The sequence below is a fragment of the Penicillium mononematosum genome (genome assembly GCF_028829835.1).
Source record: "Penicillium mononematosum strain IBT 11891 chromosome Unknown utg000003l:1.0-8172316.0:1.0-8177699.0, whole genome shotgun sequence".
Classification (NCBI taxonomy): Eukaryota; Fungi; Ascomycota; class Eurotiomycetes; order Eurotiales; family Aspergillaceae; genus Penicillium; species Penicillium mononematosum.
Window position 1 is genome coordinate 1,119,276 of NW_026643273.1, and position 15,686 is coordinate 1,134,961.

The 15,686-nt window shown below is 47.9% G+C and overlaps 8 protein-coding genes across 8 annotated transcripts; 6 read left to right on the forward strand and 2 right to left on the reverse strand.

Annotated features, from left to right (window-relative positions):
- Positions 1-306: 306 nt before the first annotated feature.
- Positions 307-894, reverse strand: cyn1 (putative cyanate hydratase; the record flags this gene model as incomplete). Its single annotated transcript, XM_057292121.1, has 3 exons — positions 307-328; positions 379-818; positions 871-894. The coding sequence occupies 3 exons, from the start codon at positions 892-894 to the stop codon at positions 307-309; spliced, it is 486 nt and encodes a 161-aa protein (XP_057146932.1).
- Positions 895-1,623: 729 nt separating this feature from the next.
- On the forward strand, positions 1,624-2,666 carry N7519_005346 (sterol desaturase family protein; the record flags this gene model as incomplete). Its single annotated transcript, XM_057292122.1, has 2 exons — positions 1,624-1,975; positions 2,035-2,666. The coding sequence occupies 2 exons, from the start codon at positions 1,624-1,626 to the stop codon at positions 2,664-2,666; spliced, it is 984 nt and encodes a 327-aa protein (XP_057146933.1).
- A 608-nt stretch (positions 2,667-3,274) lies between these two features.
- On the forward strand, positions 3,275-4,207 carry N7519_005347 (dihydrodipicolinate synthase family protein; the record flags this gene model as incomplete). Its single annotated transcript, XM_057292123.1, has 1 exon — positions 3,275-4,207. One exon carries the CDS (start codon positions 3,275-3,277, stop codon positions 4,205-4,207), a length of 933 nt encoding a protein of 310 aa, XP_057146934.1.
- A 212-nt stretch (positions 4,208-4,419) lies between these two features.
- On the forward strand, positions 4,420-6,664 carry N7519_005348 (Zn(II)2Cys6 transcription factor; the record flags this gene model as incomplete). Its single annotated transcript, XM_057292124.1, has 2 exons — positions 4,420-5,864; positions 5,917-6,664. 2 exons carry the CDS (start codon positions 4,420-4,422, stop codon positions 6,662-6,664), a joined length of 2,193 nt encoding a protein of 730 aa, XP_057146935.1.
- Positions 6,665-7,089: 425 nt separating this feature from the next.
- Positions 7,090-8,909, forward strand: N7519_005349 (putative MFS transporter; the record flags this gene model as incomplete). Its single annotated transcript, XM_057292125.1, has 2 exons — positions 7,090-7,212; positions 8,037-8,909. The coding sequence occupies 2 exons, from the start codon at positions 7,090-7,092 to the stop codon at positions 8,907-8,909; spliced, it is 996 nt and encodes a 331-aa protein (XP_057146936.1).
- Positions 8,910-9,747: 838 nt separating this feature from the next.
- On the forward strand, positions 9,748-10,152 carry N7519_005350 (uncharacterized protein; the record flags this gene model as incomplete). The annotated part of the gene is made up of 1 exon (XM_057292126.1): positions 9,748-10,152. One exon carries the CDS (start codon positions 9,748-9,750, stop codon positions 10,150-10,152), a length of 405 nt encoding a protein of 134 aa, XP_057146937.1.
- Positions 10,153-11,108: 956 nt separating this feature from the next.
- N7519_005351 (FAD-dependent oxidoreductase) lies at positions 11,109-13,755 on the forward strand (the record flags this gene model as incomplete). The annotated part of the gene is made up of 3 exons (XM_057292127.1): positions 11,109-11,410; positions 11,475-12,171; positions 12,232-13,755. The coding sequence occupies 3 exons, from the start codon at positions 11,109-11,111 to the stop codon at positions 13,753-13,755; spliced, it is 2,523 nt and encodes an 840-aa protein (XP_057146938.1).
- A 449-nt stretch (positions 13,756-14,204) lies between these two features.
- Positions 14,205-15,374, reverse strand: N7519_005352 (bZIP transcription factor; the record flags this gene model as incomplete). Its single annotated transcript, XM_057292128.1, has 1 exon — positions 14,205-15,374. The coding sequence occupies one exon, from the start codon at positions 15,372-15,374 to the stop codon at positions 14,205-14,207; it is 1,170 nt and encodes a 389-aa protein (XP_057146939.1).
- Positions 15,375-15,686: the final 312 nt, after the last annotated feature.

A 15,686-nucleotide genomic window follows, 5' to 3' on the forward strand; every position in this document is an offset into this window, starting at 1 on the left:
TAAACGCAGTTTGAGTGTCAAGCAGACGTTTCCTAGGTAAATCTAGGCACAGGCTTCTACGTATGCTCTAATAAATGGATTTGCTTAGTGAATCAGATGTACCTAAAGTCCACTGTGGTCGAATGCGGTCGAATGCGCGACTATCTTCTTTCTAGTCTTGGGCACCTCTATCACTGATGATATCGGAAACTGCAAGGATTCTTAAAGGGGGTTGATTGAGAGACCTGCCGAGGAGATGCTAAAAATAGAGCCATGGAGTCCATGTCAACACAACAGCTCTGCTACTTCCTGGTGATATCCTTGGACTTAGAATCGAGAGAAGGGCAACCTATTCAGCTGTCAGAGGAAGTTCAGCAAACATAGAGAAGACACTCTTACCATTTACCACGAAGAGTGATAACAGCCCAGTTGTTACCATCCTCATCAGTCTCCTTCTCAACCTTTGTCGAAAACGAGATAGCACTCATAATCCCATCTCCAAATTTCTCGTTGAGAACCGCCTTGTAGGCATACCCATAGTTCTGCACGATCTCATACAGTCGGTAGATAAGGGGCTCCTTGGGTGGCATCTCGACCGAGCGACCGCGATCGGGGAAGCCGTTGAGTTGTTCCTCCAAGGGTTGCTGAGGGATGTGAAGCAGATCGGCCAACTTCTCAATGTCTTCGCGCGAAGGCTTGGCCTGGCCGTAGAATATGGCAGCTGCAGCTACTTCATTGCGACCGATGTGCTCGCCGATTTTCTCGAAGCTCAGCTTGCGAGCTGCTTTGGCTTTGAAGAGCGTTGTGGAGACGGTGGGGAGATTGGGGTGCTCTGTGGTCTGAGATGAGGTCAGCGGGGCTGCGGGTTGACCATCCTAAGGGCATCCTCACATCCAGAGTTGCGAGAGACATCATGGACTGATGTGAGCAGAATATCTTCAATTGCCGAAGAATGAAGGTTTTGCGGCAATGATTCTTGGTTGTTTGTGGAAGATAAATGTCAGGTACGTTGGGACAGATTGTACTGCGGGGAAACAGCCTTGATGCAATATCTATGATTCATCCATGTATTACAAGGGTTTCCCACAATTTGAATGTATGTAAATCCATTAATCTTGTGTCATGAGCATCAGACACTTTCTGTCTCCATTTTCATACATTTGAAAGTATTGGAGCTAAATATAAGCATAAATTTAGGCCTTAGGCCATCCCGTGACTTGGCATGGAAATCATGTGGCGTACATTGGGCCACGGCTGAAGAACAACTATTATATACAATACTAGTAACCACCACAAATCTGACTCCTTGTATAAAGTGCAAGTGAATAGGCATCAAGGTCAACTCTCGCAGATGCCCCAATGCTCCTCGGAATCACAATTGCGTAGAAGATGATCGCCCAGATCCACCAGCTTAAGCCCTTTTGGGAAACCACTGCGAGTAGCCAATAAGAGCTTACTCTGGCCCCACTTGCCTGATTGATATCGAAGTATAGGAAAATAGGCAAACCCTTTCGACTTACACTTTACCACATGCTTTGCAGGAAACCTCGGTCTCTGCCATACATATAAAGATTACCATGACCAAGATGCACTGTATCCTCCGGACTGGTCTGTTTCTGAACTCCAGAAGACCTACTGTTCACTATGGCGACTGGAAATCCTATGGATAATATGAAATCCACATGGCGCACATGGGACCGAGACCAGTGGAGACTACCACACAAGATCTTCGAGCATGCCAATGTATATCATGTTGAGCTCAACAGGGATGTTCCGATCCATCCCAAAGAAGACAAAATACCATACGTATCCGACTGGTCGTTAAATCGCTGGGTTCTTGTCAATTCAGGAGTTCCAATTCTGGTCCATCAGCTTTTTACCTACTTCACCGGATACAACTTCCACCCGATCATCGCCTTCTTCCACTACTACTATGCCTCAAGGCTGTTCACGACACGCGAGCTGCGGATTCTCCGAGAACTCGGCCATACCCAGGGTTCCTAGACGGCGACAAACATGAGCGAGATGGTGTACCCGACGTGGGGGTTTCAAAAGCCCTGGCCTCGGTTCTGCTGGCCGGGTTTGTGCGCTCACTGATGACAGTATGGCTCACCTACGATGCAGACAAAGCACCCGTCTCACTTAGCTGGGCTTGGCTGCCCCTCGAGATCAGTCTTTACGGCGTCATTCTTGATTTTTGGTTCTATTGGTACCACCGTGTCATGCATGATGTGAACGGTCTCTGGAAGTTCCATCGCACCCACCACCTCACGAAACACCCGAACCCGCTGCTTACAATCTATGCTGACTCGGAGCAAGAATTCTTCGACATTGCGGGTATTCCGTTGATGACATGGTTTACAATGAAATTCATGGGCATGCCGATGGGATTCTACGAATGGCACGTTTGTCAAATGTACGTTATATTTGCAGAGCTGGCCGGGCACAGTGGTCTCCGTCTCCACGCATCGCCGCCCAACCCCTTGACATGGTTGATGCGGATGTTTGATGCTGAGTTGGTCATTGAAGACCATGATCTGCATCACCGCCGGGGATGGAAGAAGAGCCATAACTATGGCAAACAAACACGGGTGTGGGATCGGCTCTTTGGAACATGCAGTCCCCGTATCGAGAGTGTGGATGCAAATATTGATTATGATAACCCTGTTGACATGCCAATTTTGTGATATACGATTGCAAGCACTGCTTGTTTTCCATCGGCATGGGGTTCTAATACGATGAACTAGAAAAATTAGACTATCGCCTTGCAGCCTTGAAAACAGTCCTGTCTTCATTGAACGGCACCTTGGGCTATGTGTCGAGTCTCATTCTTGCCATGAGCTGTGTTATTGATCACAAACGTAGGTCCTCATCCAACATCAGTCAGCACTTTTCAGCAAGCAGCGAGCCTCTGTACGTAAAGTGGTGACCACAGAAAGAGATTGGTGGGGGTGTTGAAATCGCACCTGGCGGGCCGCATACTCCCAAGCACCAGTATCTACACACAGCTCTTAGAAGCTCTAGAATTACCATGTCAGTACGAAAAAAAAGTCTAATCGCGCGGATACGAGACGAAGGAGTCCGGACAGAAAGTTGGAAGGTCAATTGCCCTAGAACCCGCGTTTCCGGGAATCCGGGAATCCGAACGGACTATCCTCAACCTTTCAGCGAGGTCAAGCGAACACTAACATGTCCTGAAAGAGATAAAAGAGACCATCGTCGCGATGATGCAAGTCAACATCACAACAAAATATCTTTCTCAACATTCACTTGAGCTTCAATTTAATTATCAAAAATGGTCGGCTTTGACATGCGTGGTTTGACCCCGGCTCCGGTCACCCCCTTCACTGAAGACGGTGCAGTGGACTATGAAGCTATTCAACGCCTTGGCTCTTGGCTCGGTGGCATCGATGGAGTGAAGGGCCTTGTGGTGCTTGGTCACGCTGGCGAAGGCACCTTCCTCACCGTCGAAGAACAAGTTTCAGTCATCAAAGCTTTCGTCAAGTCCGTTGAAAACAAGGTGCCCATCATCGCCGGAATCACCGGCGAAGGCACTGAAGTTGCTGCTCTTGAGGCCAAGCGGGCCAAAGAAGCCGGCGCAGCTGCTGGCTTGCTCTACCCTTCCCACGGCTGGCTGCGCTTCGGATATCAGCCCGGTGCTCCCCAAGATCGGTACCGTCGCGTGTATGAAGTCTCCGGCCTTCCCTTGATCCTCTTTCAGTATCCCGACAACACAAAAGCCACCTACAATCTGCAGACGATGCTGGATATCGCTGCTCAGCCCGGCTGCTTCGCTATGAAGAACGGCGTGCGCAACATGCGCCGCTGGGACACAGAGATCCCTGTCATTCGTGCTCAACGACCTGACCTGCAAATCCTCTCTTGCCACGATGAATACCTTCTCCACACTTCATTTGACATCGATGGATTTTTGGTTGGATACGGGAACATTGCCCCCGAGCCCCTGATCGAACTCATCAAGGCTGGCAAGGCTAAGGACTACAAGAAGGCGCGAGCCATCCATGATCAGCTCTTGCCTGTTACTAAGAGTGTTTATCACCGTGGATCTCACATGGAGGGAACCGTGGCACTCAAGCATGCTCTCGTCGCTCGGGGAATCCTGACTCACGCTACTGTCCGCCCACCTCTTTTGCCTCTTGAGGCTGGCGCGGAGCAGGAGATTCATGCTGCTATCAGTGCCGCATCGCTCAGTAAGGTGGTCTTGTGATACAGAGTTAAGTCATGTCGCGCATGAAATATTTTGGTTCGAGTGTATATAGATGATACAAATCGCGCCTCCTTCTCCATTATATATGTTTGCACACATTAGCGGCCGTGAAGGTCCAATCCTCTTACCCATGAAAGATGGGTAGCCCACTAGTAATAATTATAGTAATTAGAGGAACTAATGTCTACATGTAGACGTTAAGCTTATTCTAGATGAAGGTTGAACCCGAAGCTCGAGCCATGACAGCTCGGATTCTCGGCTACTCTCCCCACAGTATCCGCATCCCCGCATCCACCTGGTATCTGAACCCGACATTTCCGTCCACCTCGTTTCACATTATGCAAACACAAGCAATCATGGCCCCTGTACCTCCTCCGCAGGCATCTCCAACAGCGTCTCAGTCTTCCAGAGCCCTTTCGGGCAAGCGTCCTTTATCTACCAATGCAGACGCGGACGAGGAAAACCGTCGGAAAGACCCGAAGATTAGCAGGGCCTGTGACACCTGCAAGAGAAAGAAGATACGATGCGATGGCATAATCCCATGCAGCAATTGTGCCAAGAGGAAGCTCCATTGCGCTTATGACGCGAAATATGGCCGAGGGCGGCCTCCAACCCCACCACCTTCAACCGCAGTCAATGAACGCCAAGAAAGATCACGAAGTGGTAATTCAAATGACCTTTCTATCTGGCAGCAACAAGAACCTGTTTCTCATGACATCTCGACTTCACAAGTGCATTCTCATGCCTCGCCCGAAATCGAAATCGAGGGTCAATATTTTGACCCTACCTCGGGATTGAACTTTCTACACCGAGCGTGGAAAAAGTTGTTGACTCAAAAGGATGAGTCTACATCATATGATCCAAGCGACACGGAGCGAAATCAACTTCTCACTTCGGCCGGAGACCGCCCGTTTCATGTCGACAACAGCGCGTCAGACGCCTTTATTCCAGATGCCTCGACAGCGAGAAAGCTACAGGAGTTCTATTTTGAAACGTGTGTTGTGACTTACCGTATGTTCCACCGACAAACTGTTGAAGGCTGGATGGAGCTGTTCCTGAAGGATCGACAATTACAAAGGCCGATGGCTCAGTCCCTTGGAAATTCCAGGACTGCGATCCTCCTTACCATTATGGCCATCGCGACTCTGCGTCTTGAGAAGGTACACGGGGGGATGTCCACAGAGGATGAGTCACTTGTTCTACAACGAAGCGATCACTTGTTCTGTGCTAGTATGAGATTGACCGAAATGGAGATGGGGTTCCCCCGGCTAGAGTCAGCACAGGCACGCCTCATCCAAGTCCTTTATCTTCTTCAGACTGCTCGTATGAATAAAGGCTGGTATACATTCGGGAACGCATTCCATATCACTCTCTCCTTGGGTATGCACAGGAGACGCGATCAAAAGCGAGACTTTCCTTTCACGAGCAAGCGACAGAATTATATCACTTCGGAGTGCTATAAGCGCACCTTTTGGGCGGCATACATAATTGACAAGTATCTCAGTGTCGTATTTGGTCGGCCTCGACTTTACCAAGATGATGACATTGATCAGGACTTTCCAGATAATGTCAATGATGAAGACATGACTCCACAAGGACCTTCCACCCCGGATGACCCAGCAGATTGTTATATTGATGCTCTCATATTTCATGCAAAGTACATATCACCTGCCCACTATGACAATATTAGCTCTACTAACGCATTGTAGAATTGCACGAATAATCGGAAAGGTGTCACGAGAAGTATACTCAGTCAGCGACCTGTCCATCCGAGACCGCTTGGCAGCTGCCCATCGATCTAGCGGCGAATTACATGAATGGCATGCCAGCCTGCCACCACACTTAGGTACTGTGAAACCATCGACATTGATTCCTAGTTTCCGGCGTCAGGCTATCGCCTTGCAGCTTGCGTATTCGCACGCCCTCATTCACACCAATCGGCCCTTCCTTTTGACTGAAGGAGGGTCTGCGAATGTCACCGAATGCATCTCTGCCACCAAGGCCAGTTTAGAGCTCGTCAACAGGATGGCGGGGGATAATACGTTGCTTCATTCCTTCTGGTGGACGCATTATGTCATCTTCTGTGCATTGGCAGTGGTCTACGTTTGGGAAATTCAACGAACCACAAGACCCGCCGACGAGATAGATAATCAGTCTCTAGGCAAAATCTTTGATCTCGCAGAGAAATGCCACGGTCATCTCAAGCGAGCATCTACTGGTCTATCACAAAACCAACGATACACCATCATACTTGACGAATTGAGATCCGAGGCTCGAAGATGTCGAATCTTGAGAGGGAAATCCGCCTCATTCACAACAAAGTGGTCGCCCTGGTGGCGAGACCAACGCCAATACAGAAACTGGGTTTCCATTCTTGCAGGATCCGGATATGTTCAGATCTACGGCGGGTGTTCAGGAAGAGCTGATGCCGAACATGCTGGACAGTTTTCTGTTTAGTGACTGGCAGACTCTTGACTCATCGGTATGTGTATCCCTGGAACAATTTTAGCAGTGCCCTTGTAGTAACAGCTAACCCTAACCTTGTCCGAAGGCCATCTTCCCATTTCCTGATCCAAATTCGGTTTCCCCGACCTTCCCCGCAGTTCCATAAGACGGTGGAAACTTGTTAAGAGATACTCCACTTTTTGGACTCAAAACTCAATGTTATCGGACTTCGCGGAAAAGGTCACTCCGGACGGCAAGAGTCCGGGGTAGTCCGGGGTTGCCAAGACTGCTAACGCACCCCAGTTTGATTCGCTCTCGAAGCGGCTTTTCTATATCTACCCCGTGGGGTTGCCAAGGATCACAATACGTACTTTATAAGATGATCTCAAATCACTCTTTCGATATATCTTTTATTCCAGACACCAACTAGCTCCATCATGGCCTACAAAGACGCTGCAGTGGTGCACCTGGAGCATCAATCAGGCCAGGGAATCTCTGCAGACGACGCAGAGTTCTTGTCGAACTTTTCGGATGAAGCGAAAAAGAAAGTCCTTAGGAAGGTAAGTGCAGTGACAAGCGGTATAGAGAGGGTTACTGACAAAGTGCATCTAGATTGACGTATGCCATTCATCTCGATCTCTCTCTATTGACCCCGAAAACGATGACTGAGTCTCAATTCTAGGTGAGGCTTGTTCCTATGCTTGCTCTCTTGTATTTGGTCGCGTACATCGATAAGACAAACATTGGTATGTCATTCCAGAAGTCCCGTGGAACACATCTTCTTACTCTTAGCAGGAAATGCCAAGATCGAGGGCCTTCTTCCAAGCCTACACATGGACGGTGTACAATACAACATTGCCTTATCCATCTTTTTCATACCTTATGTCCTTGCTGGTACGCAATTCCTATGCGGAACCTATGGATATCCACTAACGTAGTTGAAGAGGTGCCGAGCAATATAATCTTGAACCGGTTCAAGAAACCGTCACAATATTTGGGATTTCTGATCTTTTGCTGGGGTGTGATCATGCTTTGTACGGGCTTTGTTCAAAACTTTGCCGGTCTAGTGGTGATCCGCTTCCTGTTGGGACTTTTCGAGTAATTCGCCCGAATCACACTTAACGGTGTGTCCTATACTTACAATTTCCCAGGGCTGGCTTTCTTCCAGGTGCCGTACTTGTGATTTCGAAATGGTATCTCCCGAATGAGACGCAGACCCGCATTGCTATTTTGTATACTTCTGCCGCTTCTGGCGGTGCTTTCTCGGGTCTGCTGGCATTTGGGCTCGCCAAAATGGATGGTATAGGAGGCTACGAAGGATGGCGCTGGGTCTGTTCTTTCCTTTTTCATCTGCTTAATTTCTAGGTTCTAACATCCATGCCAGATCTTTATCATCGAGGGCCTTGCAACCATTGCCATGGCCGTCGCTTGTTATTTCCTCCTTCTGGACTCTCCATCCTTGTCTCCAGGCTGGCTCACTTTAGATGAGGTTCGATATCTCGAAGTGCGCCAACTAGCCTCCAATAATCACAGTGGTCGTCACAAAGGATTCGACAAGCAGATAATCCTCAGCGTCCTTTTAGACTGGAAGATATATCTTCTTATACTTGCCACCTGGTCCAATGCTGTTCCCAACTACGCGCTCAAGTTCAGCATGCCCGAGATCATCAAATCTATGGGCTACAAGTCAGCCAACGCCCAACTTCTGACCATCCCCCCATACGCCGTCGGCGCTGCGTCAGCTTACGGCTTTTCCGTGTTCGCGGATCGCTTCTCGTGGAGAATGCCCTTCATCCTGGCGCCGCAGTGCTCACTTATAGTCGCATTCGGAATATTATTTTCCAAGGCCGCCGACATCGAGAATAACATAGCACTGTGCTACTTCGGGATTTGTCTCGCTTGCTTCGGAATGTATCCTATCCTCCCCGGTGTCAATGCTTGGAATGTTTGCAACATTCCGAATCCTCACAAGCGCGCCGTGGCCATTGGTTATCTAATTTGCGTGGGTAATGTGGGTGGAATAATTGGGAGCTATATTTACAGAGCTGAAGAGAAGCCACGATACCCTACTGGTTACGGGACTTCACTTGCGTTCGCTGCTACTGGAATTATGGCTTGTTTATCCTTGGAATTTTGTCTCTGGAGTGCAAACAAAAAGAAAGCTCTCATGACTGTATCTGAAATTGAGGAAAAGTATACTGAGGACCAGCTTCAAGAGATGGAGGAGAGGAGCCCTGTGTACAAGTATAGCTTGTGAGATATCAACATGGATATGCGGAATTGACGAAACCAACTTTCCAGAAAATGGCCTTTCCACGTAACTGACGAAAAGGTGCATCAAAGACTACCAAATAGCTCTAGGCCAAAAAGGTATTCTAAATCAATAGAAACACACCCAGCAATGATATCTTTCCTATAGTGCTCTGCGTACTTGATGGCAAAGGCAACCCAATAGTTCATGGGAAGGCTTAGATCCACCGGAAACGACACATAAAACTTCCGCTGATGGTGCATAGCAACACCCTTGGTGATTTCAAACAATCCGTTGTGAAGACGTTGAATCACAGTATTTATCAAGTCCTTATCAGAGAGCTCAATATCGTGGGCTCGAAATGGCACTGACACCCACCATGCATCTCCGGTAGAAGAGGTATGATGCTCAAAGATAGGTAGGCCATCTTGCATAAATATTGTACGCGTAGAAGACATGGCTTTCGTGATAGTAATGAAGCTTGGGTGAAGTGTTTTGGGTTATCTGAAAAGTACATGGGTAATTGGTTACTACAATGCTTTTATGTATTTTGAGATCTATCAGTATACGCGTAAGAAATGATTCAAACCTGATCCATTGAGTCTTTCAGTCTTCACACAGGTGTTACTATCTTCAAGACATCGGTGTGTTAGTCTTCCTGTTTCAAAGGCATCCTAGGAAATGTCTTACAACACAAAGCCTTTATACCAGCTAGCATGGAACAAAGAGTACATGAAAGAGGGAAAGTTGAATGCTGACCACCGCTTATTACTTGTCTATATAAGAAGCCCAATCCCGTTATAGGATTGATCAACCACTATCAAGTTCATCAACTGTTCTCGCCATGGAGAAAAAGTCAACAACGGATGTTTTCATGAGCATCCCACCTGAAGATGCGCTAGAAATTGCACGTGGCAGGAAAACCAATGTATATCGCAGCTATCCTCTACCAGCCACCGTTCGTCGCATCTGGTTCTACACCACCGCTCCACTACAGTTTATTGAGTATGTGGTGTGTATATCACACAATGAGCTAGAATCCAACACAGGCGGCAAGCAATCCACATACGTTTACAAGATTCACCAGGTATGGATGTTGAAGCACCCTATTTACCTGCATCAGGCTATCTCGCGCGGCATATTCAAAGCTCCCCCGCGAAAGTACTGTTGGGCGACGGAGAGTTTCTTGGACAGCAGTCCGTTCTATCGACAGTATCCAGTGAGGGGTCCGAAGGAAATCGTCTGGTAAAGGTGACAATGGAGCCACTTTTTACGTCCTACTACTTAGATAGCGAACAATGAATTGTTTTTCTTCCGTCTTTCTTGTTTAAAATAATCTTGAAAAGCCGAAACGGTGGAATGTTCGCCCGGACTCGCTCTATTAAGCGAGTGAAATCACTAGGAGACCTACCTATTTTAGTAATAGTGTCAGGATTAATGTACACTAGTTGCTTGGTATGTGAAGGCTGAAGGCTACTGGTTGGCATTGTTGGCATTAACCCTCCAACACATAATGCACTCTATATAATGTATGGAACTGTGTGCAACCTGCAGCTATACCTACATATGTTACCTTGGCACTACAATGTCAGAAATTATTTAGACCTATTGGCAATATGTCCGAGTTTTCTAAAGCCGTCTACGATACCCCTTTCAAATGTGGGGTTCAACTATAGTGGTCTGCGATATACATCGCTTCATATATTTAGAGCTCTTATTGCCCCCAAGCACCAAGTGATATATGAACAATATAGGACGATCTTTGATCCAGCACACTCCGTTAATATTAATGATTGGTTTTCATGTAGTTTAGTGAAACAATATAGGCCGCTTTCTATCTATGCCTGTTGTATAGTGAAATATAGATCATCCATGTGTGTATCCAATAGAATCACAGAATAGCGCAAATAGTGGATCTTTCCGTAGAACCGAATTAGTTCCGAAGGGCTCCTATTGGTCCGATTATTGATCCTTCAGGCATTTCCTCCGCTTCACAGGTTGATCAATCATCACGGCATGTTTTTCCTCCGTACTCCGTACTCCGTAGGTAAATGTTTGACAGCTTTCTGTGGGTTCAGGATATGTAAGGGGTCCAGTAACAATTAGTCTATACATATATAAATTGAGGCCCACAATATCAACGTATCTATGGTTTTTTTTCCCCCCTAATTCTCTCCCAGTCAAATCCGTATTTGACACAGTATCATGGACCAAAAACCGTTTAAAGTTGTCATCGTGGGTGGCAGCATTGCTGGACTCACTCTAGCGTTGATGCTAGAGAGAAATGGTATTGATTTCGTCATCCTTGAAGCGTACGGCAGCATTGCACCCCAGGCCGGGGCTAGTTTCGGCGTTTTGCCAAACGGCTTTCGCATTCTGGACCAGTTGGGTTGTTACGAGTCGGTTCTGAAGATGGCGGAATATCCAGTCGATAAATTCCACTTCCGAGATTCCCAAGGACAACCATTCTGGACCTTCGATAACTTTAACGAGACTTCAGTCGGAAGGTTTGTCGCATTTCAATCTTATATGCCATATCGAAAAAACAGGGTCAACTGACAGCACCTTAAGACATGGCTACCCTGTCGTTTTCCTCGACCGACGAATGTTGATAGAAGTCCTCTACGAAAAGATCCAGGATAAGTCCAAAGTGATCACCTCTCAGCGGGTCCAGAGTATTGAGAATGGTACTTCGAGTGTAACGGTTACCACAACGACTGGCCAAATCTACACCGGGAATATCGTGGTCGGAGCAGATGGAATCCATTCCAAAGTGCGTCAAGAGATGTGGAAAGCGGCCGAAAAGATAGATCCCACCTGGATTGATCCCACAGAGGAATCTGGTATGAAAATCAAACCCGAAGCACTTGAGAAGTATTGGCTAACTCTTGTGAAAGCACTGCCTGCAACCTACGCATGCATATTCGGCATCTCCAAAGGCGTGAAAGGGATCGAGAAAGGTATGCTGAACTCGGTGTTCAATGAGCATTACTCGTATCTTGTGCCCAGCGGACCCGGAGATCTCACCTACTGGTTTCTCGTGCGGAATATGGGGAAGACGTACTATGGTGCAGATATTCCTCGGTTCACGAAGGAGGAAGAGGAGGCATTTGCAACGGAACATTTGAATGACCAGATCACTCCCACGCTTCAATTTTCCGCTCTGTATAAGAGCAAGATCGCCTCGGCATACAGCAGTCTGCCAGAATACGTCTATAAAAGATGGCATTTCCAGAGAACTATGACTATTGGCGATGCCAGTCACAAAGTGAGACTACTTGTCCGAGAACAAAACCATGCAAAGGCTAACACATATTCCTTCCATTAGTTTGAGCCTTTGACAGGCCAGGGAGGCAATAATGCAATGGAAACCGCCGCATCCCTGACGAATCATCTCGTTGCTGCTCTCAGAGTCTGCCAGTCAGGGACGCTGTCGTCGGCAGAGATCTCCAAAGTCTTTGAGAACGTTCAACAGCAGCGTGAACAGCGTGCGTGGGGATTGGTCAAAGCATCTCATGCCAGGCAACGTCTGGACTGCCTGGAAACGCCCTTCATAAAGTTCATGGCAAGATACGTGGTGCCGCGCTTTCCCAGATCCGCTGTTCTCAGCAAATGGATCGACACGTATTCTCCCGCAGTGTCCTTGGACATGCTTCCATTACCACATAGGCCTCGAGAAATTGCATATTTTGACGAGCGCTTCAGAGTACCGTCATCTCGGGGCGTGGTAACAATCTTGTTGTACGCTGCGTACTTCCTCTTAGCCTGGCTAGGCTATCGCCAGCTCTCCACAGCAATCAGAGAGAATGGGACAATGGGGTTGGTCCGCCAGGCAATTCAGAACGACTCGGTTCTACTCCCAGGAGGAGTTGAAGCTCCCCTTCGCCAGGTGTACACAGGTCTCCGACCTGTTGACCTCATCTTGAAGATCTTGGTAACAATATTCCTGCCAGCGGTCTCCAACTTTTCTACACCGGAGCAGCCATTGCAAGTTTTGTACTTCTTGGCCTCGATGATGCCAATCATCGCTGTCTGGACGGTGGAAGGGTTCCGACCAAGGAACAAATGGACCCTTCTTGCCACTCCGAGTCTATGGGCGGTTCTGTATCAGTTGCGAGGTATTGGGCTGATCGCACCGCTCTATTTCGCATCGAGCACCTATATTTCCTCTGGGATACCATACTTCTCCCCAAGTACCCGCAAACTCCCTGAATCCACCGCCCGAGCCATACTGCCTGCACTGATATTGGGATTCGTCGTACCTACAATCATGCTGTTCTTCCCATTGGCCGATGCGCTGAATACGCGCCAGGTCTTCCTTGCGCTGTGGCAGCCTGCTCCGGTATATGTGGTTATCTTGACTCAGATATTCTCCCGTATCATCAATTCGATCAGTTCGAACACACCGGCCAAAACTGACAGTGCAGCGGAGAGAGAATCTAATCGTGACATCCCACACTTGCAAACCCTCTATGCTGTCGCTGGTTGTATATCTGCTTGTTTCCATGTGGCCATGTTGCTGAGCTGGGCTGCTCTGGGCACCAACTTTATCACTAGGGCGTTTATTCCATCCGATGCCTTCGCACAGGTGTCAACACTTGCAGACGGTGTGTTCGTGTTCTTCCAGAACGACTTCCTGCTTTTTGCAGCGGCAACTCTCCTGTGGTGCCTCGCTAGCGTGTGGGATCTATACCGCCTTGGTGTTTCTAACGTTTCCTGGCAGATGGCACTGGCTAGTTTGATTCTGGGTTCTGCGGTAATCGGACCGGGTGCCACTGTGGCAGCTGTGTGGTATTGGCGGGAGGAGGTTATGAGTCGGACATCTTTCCGCCGGCATGGTCCGGGTCTGTAGCTCAGCCTAGAGTCCTTTATGGTGTAATTTTGGTGTTGAAGGCCATATGATCAAGGAAGGAAGGTCACATTGTAGGAATTGAGATACTGTAGAAATTGACCCTATAGAAGTTAAAATGATGATATTGTAGGAACTAATTATTAGAACTTGTACCAGGGGTAATAGTAGCGGTATGGAAGGTCAATATTTAATATGGAAAATACCATATGGCGCACTGAAAGTTGGAGACTGCCGTAGTGCGCGAAGGAAATAGGGTATTAGATTGCAGGTTTGAAAGCCATAGCTGCACGCAAGCCCTGGAGGCTACCCTGGAGAGCTAGTAACCCCAACTGAGATCCACCTCACATTGTGCGATACCACCCTCTCGACATCAGACCGGCGAAAGCCAGCCACACATCCCAGAGCGACTGGGAGCCGGCTCAGTTCTGGCTAGGTTAGCTTTGAACGTTCTACTTGACGCAGAGAATAATAGCAAACAATAGAGTGGGCGTACTGTTGATCAATTTATACTCGTCGATGACCATCATCATACTGCCTGGTAATTCGCCTTGGGGGGTCCGAAAATCCGAAGGCCGGCCTGGACTAGATGGATAAGATATTGTAAGGGGAGACGAAGGAAACTCGCCCACACCGATGCCTTGATTGAACAGGTATCTCTCGACATCATGCACATCAAACCAGTCTTCATCAGCAGGGACATGAGACACGCCATTTGTTATTCGGAAGAGGGCGAAGCTATCCGGAACAGCGTCACCGGAAGGTAGTAAGTGTGTTCCTGCACCACCGAAACTGATATATGGGAATCGAGCATCGATGATAGGCTGGCAAGGTTCCATGTTAATGACACGTCCGAAATAGTCTAGGATCTCGGCTCGTGGCATTCTTTGTAGGAGTAGTCCGAACTCCCACATATCTTCATCTTTATATGACGGATTTGACAGAAACTGATGGCCACTTTGAGCACAAGCGCGGAAAAGCCGTTGGGTGAAGGGTGTGGTCGCATATGGGATGGTGTGTGTTTCAGCAATAGATGGTGTCATAGGGATGTGAACCAAATCGTTCGATTGGTTATCCAGGTTTTGGGTATTAGTCGATGGAATTATGCCAGCAGACGAGCCCAAGAACAGTTTCCAGAAGTCAGACCTCGAAGTGTGATCTCTTAACCTGCCAATTGACATCTCGGACGCGACCTGCGCGGGGGGTTGCTTATTAACAATCTGGGATGGTTCTGAAATTTGATTCTTTGGGGACTCTTGAAAGTGAATATCGGCCCGCTTGAAATGCGACACTATATCATCCCGGAGTAACTGTACAGTCCGGAAAAGTTGAGGCTGGGACCACTGCGACCCATCCCGGATCACTTGATTATCGAATGCATGCATCGTCTGGCTCATCTGATTAAGTACATCTTCCAGTTGCTCTACGCGAGCTTTCAGTGAAGAGAGTTGAGACTGCTGGCGAGATCGGTACGCCTGTTGCGCTTCGCGTACCTGGGCGCGTCGTATCTGTGGCGGTGAGACAGAGTTATTTTCACTTGCAGAAAGGGGCCTTACGGATTTTGCATCTTCAACTGGTTTTCGGGGTCGCCCAAGAGATCTTCTTACTTGTGCTGTGGGCATTGTACAATTCGAGGATATGAAGGTCCAGTAGTTTGGCCACGACTCAGTTGAGACTAAGTATCGGAATGCCAAGCCCGCATTCCCGCGAGAAGTTACTACTCCGTACTTGGCCTCATGTTTGAACTTGGCTCATTAGTATATTCTATATGGGGGTTTTTCCATATTTTCACGAATGTATGATCTCATCTCTTTTTGTTTACTTGTCACCAAACGTCTCATAGTCTGTAAGTAAAAAAAGGGGTGTTAATACATCTACATCTCTACATGTCCTTAACTTAGGCAAGTACCACGTAGTAAAGTATACATTCAACA